The sequence below is a fragment of the Microtus ochrogaster genome, chromosome 16, assembly GCF_000317375.1.
Source record: "Microtus ochrogaster isolate Prairie Vole_2 chromosome 16, MicOch1.0, whole genome shotgun sequence".
NCBI classification, from domain to species: domain Eukaryota; kingdom Metazoa; phylum Chordata; class Mammalia; order Rodentia; family Cricetidae; genus Microtus; species Microtus ochrogaster.
In genome coordinates this window covers 11,863,015-11,871,521 of record NC_022018.1, presented here as the reverse complement: position 1 = coordinate 11,871,521, position 8,507 = coordinate 11,863,015, and the positions used below count along the sequence as shown (strand labels likewise).

Here is an 8,507-nt window from a genome sequence, read left to right as displayed (position 1 = left end):
CACTGTACCCCATCTTCCTCCTAGCTGGAATAGTTGGAGGAGGAGGATGCAGTTCAATGCTTGCCTGGCATCTGCCAGGCCCCTGGTGAGATCCCAGTAACGTAAGAGACAGAGAGAGAAGAGAGGAAAAGGAATGAGGGGGAAGGGGAAGAAGACAAGAAAGGAAGGAGAGAGAAAGGAAAATGGGGGAAAGAAAGAAGCAAGAAGAAAAGGCATGGAAAATAAAGGAAAAAGAAATTTTAATATTCTGAACATAAAATGTCAGATAGTTCTCAACTGTCCACTCTACTGACTATGAGTGGACTAGGGATGAGTTCTATCTGAGCACGAGGTTTCATTTTCTATAAAACACTAAACTGGGTAAATGGAATTACCTGTAAGAGTTTATGTTTGTAAAGAGAAAATGAAATTGTCTTTGATTTTAATGTAATACTTTATTAATTCTTTAAGAATTTCATACAATATTTTTATCATACTCACCTCGTCTTTCTTCCCCAAGTCAAACTGACATGTGAAACTCAACATGATACCACAAAAAAGAAACAATTTTCTATGGGAAAAATAATCATATATAATTCTGATTCATCTTTTACCTCAAAAGCCAAGCCTAGAAAATCTAACCACAGGCCACCCACCTATTTCCTCTATCAAGAACTCTACCTTCTCTGATGCAGGGGGGCTGCTGGGCTCCTCAGTGCTCCTCAGTTGCTTTCCGGAGTCACATCCATGCATCCTGTCTTTAAGGCCGGGAAGCTGCCCGTCAAGCATGTGCTGATGGAGCGGGCCCTGGGGACACTGGGGGAAAGGACCACCATGCAGATTCTGAGTCATGTTTGCTGAGACACTGAGGACGGGCTCCAGGCTAGACTCTGCTAGAGTGACGTGAGGTGCAAACCCCACACCGGGAAGGCCGAGGTACTGAGAGCTTTCCTGTGGCCTCAGCAAAGCTTCCGGCATGGTCTGATGCTCATTTCCAGGAACCCCACACCTATCTGTGGTAGCATTTTCCAAGTGTTTCCTATCTACCGAGGCAGAATGCAGAATGGTGGGCTGTAGCAGCACAGGGTCCAGTCTGTGGGACTTCTCGGGAGCCGCTGGAAGAGAGCACGGGTGCAATGGTGGAACGCTGCTCGGTATTATTGAAGGCTGCCCGAGCTGTTGCAGGACTTGCTGGAATGGGTGCTGGAGAATATCTGTTCTTCCAGAAGTCTGTGCCACCATAACAGGAACATTAACTTTGTAAAGGTGACCTTAAAAAGGAGAAAACAAAATGGTAAGTATAATGTGTTTCTCTTCGTTTTGTGGGCTGTGTGTGTGTGCTCACAAACCCCAGAGAAGGACATCGGTGTCCCAAGTTATCACTCTCTCTGCCTCATTCCTTGAGGCAAGAGCTAGGCTGGCAACCAGAAAGTCCTATGATACTCCTGTCTTTGCTCTGCACAGCACTGGCTTTTTCGTAAGTGATAGGGATTCGAACTCAGGTCCTTAGGCTTGCTTTCCATGGCTTGCTCTACCCACCTTGCTACAGAACAAGGAACCACCATCCCAGGGATAGAACCACCAACCATGGACCTCCCCCACTGATCACTAAATGAGAAAAATGCCTTACAGGTGAATCTCAAGGAGGGATTTCCTCAGTTGAGGCTCTTTCCTCTGATACTCTAGCCTGTGTCAAGTTGACACGAAACAGTACACACGCTTTCACTTTATATTTGCTAAAACTGAGGTGCACGGGACAGCAAGCTGCCTCAGATAGGCATTCCCATTGCGTCTGTGCTCTCTTCAAGTGGCTCCTGAGGAGGGACCCTCCCGGACTCATGAGGTGGAAGGAAAGAACCAACAGACACAAGGTGTCCTCTGACCTCCCTACACACATATCCTCACCCCCACAGATGATACACAAATAAAGAAAACCTAATTTTGCATTTTGTTATTTTTTTAAGGTTCACTTTTGCACATGAGTGTGTATTCTACGGCACAGATGTATGTGCACAAGTGCATGCAGCACTCATATGTGTCAGAAGAGGGCAGCAGAGCCCCTGGTCCTGGAGTTAGGGATGGCTGTGAACTACCAGGTGGACCCAGATCTGCTGGAGGAATAAGCACTCTTAACCACTGAGCCATCTCTCCAGCCCCTAATTTTATATTTTTAATTAAAAAGAATTAAATTAAACTAGTTAACTTGAATTGAATTTGAATGTATACTAAGTCTCTAATTCTTAGGAAAGAGAACTGGGAACGGCAGACTCAGCTTAGTTTCTTCTGTGGTGACTGCTTTCCTAACAATCACAACTGCTATTTAAGTTTTTCTACTTTAAACATTTTATTAGAGGTTCCTATCCCCTCTAGCGTACAGTTTACTAAAACTCACAAAACCTTTCAGGAAGTATGGGGTGGTTTAAGGCTGACACAATCAAAACACATGAGAAATTCTCAAGAGCAAATACTTTTTAAAAGATCACATAACTTAATATCCATGCTAAAATGAGTATCTTTAGAATAGCTCTCACCAGACGCAGTCTGCACGGTCATGCCTGCTGGAACATGGATTGGATAGCCAGGAAAGGCCAAATTTGCTCCACAGCTGGGGGTGTTCTAGACACAACAGATGTTTGTTAGAACGTTATAAAAGGACCAGAATTATGTCTTTTGCCACACTATCACAGAAAGTCAAAAATTTGATTCTCTAGACCATAGTTTGACTACACTTAATGTTTAAGGCTGGGCTGGAGAGATGACTCAGTGGTTAAGAGCACTGGCTGCTCTTCCAGAGGACCCAGGTTCAATTCCCAGCACCTACATGGCACCTCATAAGTGTCTGTAATTCCAGTTGCAGAGAATCTGATACCCTCACACAGACAAATGTACCCTTAAAATAAAAGATAAATAAACATTTAAGGCTAAGTAATGGGTTCTCTGACTGAGCAGTGTGTTAACATTTGGTTCATATCGTTCCATCAAGAGGAGTTCTACTGCAATAGTTAGCCATGAGGCCAGTAAATCGTAATGACTAGAATGGACATCCTCCCATAACACTGGTCCAGGGCACAGCTATGCCTGGACCACTGGTTCTCAGAGGCAAAGAGTAAAAGTCATAGTTTGCAAGGATCTTCCAGATTCTAAATTGGTCTTTAGCTGCATTTAAGTATATATAATAGTTCATTTATACTATATAATTTTATATAATTAAACCTAGGATTTCTAAAAACCACTAAATTGAGACAAAGAAACATTTTTGTCTATCAGAGCTGCAAAAACGTAAGAGATACGTGTGAACTAAAGTTCCTGAAACGGCAAATCACTTTCAAAGATTATACAAACTGATTGGCTATCTAGAACATCATTATTATAGAGAGTTGTAATGGAGCAGATTGAGAGCCAAAATTATTCTGGAATTTGTTTAGTCCCCGTAACAACCATGTATCAGTCACCTATGTGTCTGATCTAACATCTTCTGACTGGCATTTTGAGTCTATAAAATCTGGAATCTATAAAAAGGTCCCTAGCTTTCCCAACCCAGAAGCCAGGACTGTCTTCAAATACCTCTAAAACCTAGGGTGGAGATGTCAGTTCTTTGCTTTGGCCTGCGAGCCTGATGTCCATCTTGTATTTACTAAGCACATGTGCGGTTTTTGTTTGTGATTATCAAAGCTCACATAAACATTTCTGTGATAGACACATCATTCACAGCAGCCTGAACCCATGTTCTGAGGCTGTGGTCACTCTTCCCCCCTTAAACAAGAGCTATGCTCTACTTTGGCATAAGCAACATGCAGTGTTGCTGAGGGTGTGGTAAAAACTGCTTTTCTCAGACACTATTTATATAGAATGCACACTGACTAGGACAACTCCTTGGAAGGACAAGTTTGCAAACGTCAAAATGAAAAACATGCATGCTTGTGTCTCAGAAATTCAACCTCTAGGAATTTACCTGATTATCTTATAAAGACACATGTGCAAATATAACCAATAAAATTCTATATTAGAAGGCGGAAAACAGAAAATTAGAAAAATGTCCACCAATGAACTATTGCTTAGCTACTACAGCGGATCTTACTTTACCAGCAAAGAGAGCTCTTCCTAGTCAAGGAGAGGACCATGGGAAGAAAGCAGAAAGTGGAAGGCGGAAGGAAGAGAAGAAGGGAGGGGAGGAAAAGGAGAAGGAGAGAAGATTACAGGAACAGCAAAGGGAGCGATTTTACTGTTTACACATTCAGGAAATAAGTGATTCCATCCTAAACAACTACAATGATTATCTTCGGGGAATAGGCTCTTTCCCTAAAGAGCAAAATAGGATTTGCTTTATAAATGTGTTTTCACTTTTGACAGAATAGTATTCTGCAATCAAGGAAAAGGAGGATGTCTCCATAAATTTCAAAGACGGAGACATCCCATTGGTCTCCTATCAAAACAGAGTCATTCTCAAGAAAACCCTCACGGGGTGTTATCTTAATGAGTAAAGGTGAATGGCTGCCTGCTAGGCCTCACACCGCAGAAAGGAAGTCCATGGACCTAAAGATGGCGTGAAATAGATCGTGGATTCTTACCATCAGTGCCATGGAAGAGAAGGAAATGTGGAAAAGTGTGCCTATCTAAAAGCTCCTCGATTTTCCATAAATACTATAAAAAAACATATAATTTTATTACCTGCCTCCAAGTCCTTGAGAAGGTGAAACAGCTTTTACTTTTATCAAAGTAAAAACAAGCAAAAACACTTAAACATAATGAAAAGTATCAGATGACTCTACTATTGAAGAAAAGAAAACCAGGGAAAAGGTTTCCCCTTCAGAGGCACCAGGTATGAAGGTACATCGCACATTAAACCCCCACACTCTGTAGTTACCCCATGAGGCTGATGGCTGTAGGAGACCAGGGTACGTGGAGACCCATTCGCTGCAGGGCTCCTCAGGTGTTCCAAGGCCTAGAAACTACTCCTGACTCTTCTGGTTTTCTACATCTCCTCCCACTCAAACCGAGGGCTGAGAACTACACCTGACCTCAACCTTCTGCCACCCTCCAATGAAGAGACAAGCTACATACCAGGTCTTCTGATGTGAAACTTGGGAGAGGTCTACCAGCAGGGATAAGCAGCGATGCTACATGGAAATTAAGATGGGACACAGCCATTAGAACTTACCTCTTTACATGGCCACATATAGATTATTTTATTTCTAATATAATTGTATTGGATTAATTTTTCTTGTACTATACTCTGATCACAGTCAGTTGTAAATTACTTTTTAAACATATTCTCAATTAGTCATGCTAGACCAAGCCAAATTCTAAACTTATGGTTCCCTCCGAAGGGGAAAACACTGAACTGTATTTTTCCAGACAACGTTAAAGACTTTACAACAAAATTACTTGAAGTTATCAAAGCCAAATATCTCATTAAAATACAGCAGACTGTACATCGTAATGAAACATCCAGATTGTCGTCAGTAGTCAGAGAGGCTCTAAGTCTCCACGATAACTTTTCCCAGGGAAAGAATAATATTAGAACATTTATAAGAGATGATACTATTGATAAAAAGCACGCAAGCAGAGACAAACACCAACAATGAATAAAGAAAATGTGGTAATTAGGTGGGAAAATGGCTCAATGGTTAAGTGCACGTGCTATTCTTCCCTGAGACTGAGTTCGAGTCCTACTAGGCCCTATCAGGTGGCTCGCCTGTAACTCCAGGTCCAGAGGGAGTTGGCATCTCTGAACTCTGTGAGACCCGCACTCATGTGCATATCCATACTCACATACAGACACAGGCACATACTAATAAATTTATGAAGGAAAATGTGCTACATGTGCCCAAAGGAATTTTAAAAGAAAAATGAAATCATAACATTTGCAAGGAAATGTTCAGAGCTGCAAGTCCTTTACGTGACACATCCTTACATGACACACAAAGCCACTCAGAACGACAGATAGCTCATGATCTCTAGCCTGTGAAACCTGCATTTAAAACTGTGAGAATGTGTATCCATGGCATGAGATGTATGTCTGTGTGAGGACACTAGACGGGGGACCAGGCCTGAGGAACAGTAGAGCTTCCTGGGGAAGGGGGAAGAGGGGCTAATAGATATGAGATGACAAGGGAAGGAAGGTCTATGGTGAGGGGAAGGGAGCCAGCAGAGGAGAGGCCAGGGGAGGAGAGAGCTACAGCAAACATGATGACACACTCACCCGTGAAAGCGCCATAATAAAGCTTGCTACTTTGAATGCTAATTTAAAAATAATTTATAAAAACCATGCCATTTCGCTTTTAATAAAAGGAGAAGATTTTAGCGTGCTTATGCAGCCATGTGTGTACTGAGGGTGATGATATTAATTCTGACTCTTTTCCACATACTGCACTAAGGAACATCGCCCCAAGGTGTGTTTTTGATGCTAGGATGGCTCCATCACACACAACAAATAGCTCAATAGAGCACTTTTTCCCAAGCTAACCATCCTCCCCACACTAACACAGTGGGGCTATGACTGATGGCTAATGAAGCTCACGATTATTTCTATCCTCTACTCATCTAAGGCTTTGCTTATTAGCAGGCATTCTCTTAGAAAAGCCAAATGAAAGAGAGCTGGAGTGGCAGGAACTCAATGGTATTAGTCATAATTAGCTGGAGAGAGCAAAGCTGATGCTGCCCCAGCTAAAGCCCCGCTCTTGAGAATAGAAAACGGTTCTTCAGCATCTGAAGCCTAAGAAAAGCCAGCAGTGACCTTTTTCTCGCAAGCCCCTTGTAATAAATCCTAAAGGACAATTCTCCATGTTTAAAAGAATCAACAAAGCTATCTGAGAACTGCTAACAATTTTTCATAGACATCAGAATGAAAGCAGACCTGACAGATCTGGGAAGCTCTGTGTATCCCCAACTTAACTTTAATATAGGTTCACAAGCTCTATCTCTATCATTAAACTTGGCCTGAACATTTAAAATACTCAAACTCATTTCATAACCAAGTAACTTTTCATTAACTATGTATCTTAAATGAAGTATTATAATTTAAGATTTCATAGATGTGTTCTAGGAACATTAAATTCAAAATAATAGATTTTATAATAATAGCAAGAATTCAATTCTACAAGTATAATGTAAAAAATTCAACATACTAATCTTACTTAACAATATTTGAATTTGCAGTAACCTTTTCCCAATCCACAACCAGAAATTCTGATAGCATTTGCTTTACAATTCCTGATCTCATTTTGAGTCTATACAAATCTTAATATGTGAGCCACATGACTTAGTCAGGGTTACTTTTGCTGGACAAAACACCATGACCAAAACAAGTTGGATAGGAAAGGGTTTATTTGGCTTACACTTCAACATCACTGTTCATCACTGAAGGAAGTCAGGATAGGAACTCACACCGAGCAGGAACCTGGAGGCAGGAGCTGATGCAGAGGCCATGGAGGGTGCTTCTTACTAGCTTGCTCCTCACAGCTTGCTCAGTCTGCTTTCTTATAGAACCCAGGACCACCAGTCCAGGGATGGCATCACCCATAATGAACTGGGCCCTCCCCCATCTATCACTAATTGATAAAATGCCCTACAGGCTTGCCTACAGTCTGATCTATGGAGACATTTTCTCAAATGAGGCTCCTTCTCTGCAATGACTCTAGCCTATGTCAAGCTGACATAAACTAGCCAGCACAGCACAAAATTAAAAAGTACAGTATGTGGCCATTTTCTTCTTAAAAACATGGGTATTTCCTGACAATGTAACTGAAACAGTCCCCAAAGTCACCAGAAGGGCCAGGGTAGGCATTCCTCTTGATCTCAGTTCAGGCAGAGTTTACATATAACATCCTATAGTTTAGGAGTTCAAATCTCAAAGAAAGATCCCATCACTTACTTGGTGTTCTGTGATTAGCACACACTGGATACAGGTGTTGTGTATGTGCATGGGGCACAGTATGATACTTGAGCCACTACACTATTGATGTTAATCAATAGTTTTAAAATGCAGTAAATTAAGATACTACCCTCCATACACAGCAACAGAGAAAAATCAAGGATCAGGTGGCTTCATGGTCAAATTCAATCATTCAAACAAGATTTAATATCAATTCCCCTTAAACTATTCCAAAAAAGAGAGCCACTTCTTCCAAGCACTGTTTACAAGGCCAGCATCACCTTGACACCAAAGCCAAACACAAATACTCAAGAACAGGCTAATGTCTCTAAGAGACCCTAACAATGAACAAATTAATGAAATGACAGCAAACCAAAAAAGATCATCCCATACCCAAGGAGCATCTATATTTAGCATGGAAGAACAACTTAACATCTACAAATCAATGCGATATATAACATTAGCAGAATGGAAAAAAACACACATCATCTCAGTTGTTACAGAAAATGTGCTTGCTTGGGGAGGCAGAGGCAGGTGGATTTTGGTAAGTTAGAGGCTTGCCTGGTCTGCAGAGTTCCTATACACACTTCAACTACTACACTGTGTAGGCAGGCTACACAGTGAAATCCTGTCTCATAAAACAAAAGAAAAAAAA

At 41.4% G+C, this 8,507-nt stretch overlaps 1 protein-coding gene across 1 annotated transcript in view; it reads right to left on the bottom strand.

Annotated features, from left to right (window-relative positions):
- Positions 1-8,507, bottom strand: part of Gtf2a1l (general transcription factor IIA subunit 1 like) — a 38,561-nt gene that overhangs the window by 15,192 nt on the left and 14,862 nt on the right. Inside the window, exons 4-6 of the mRNA XM_005354726.3 lie at positions 5,041-5,096; positions 2,511-2,595; positions 661-1,250 (exon numbers count right to left, since the gene is read on the bottom strand). Coding sequence (XP_005354783.1) covers positions 661-1,250; positions 2,511-2,595; positions 5,041-5,096 — 731 coding nt within the window. The remainder of the gene's footprint in view (positions 1-660; positions 1,251-2,510; positions 2,596-5,040; positions 5,097-8,507) is intronic.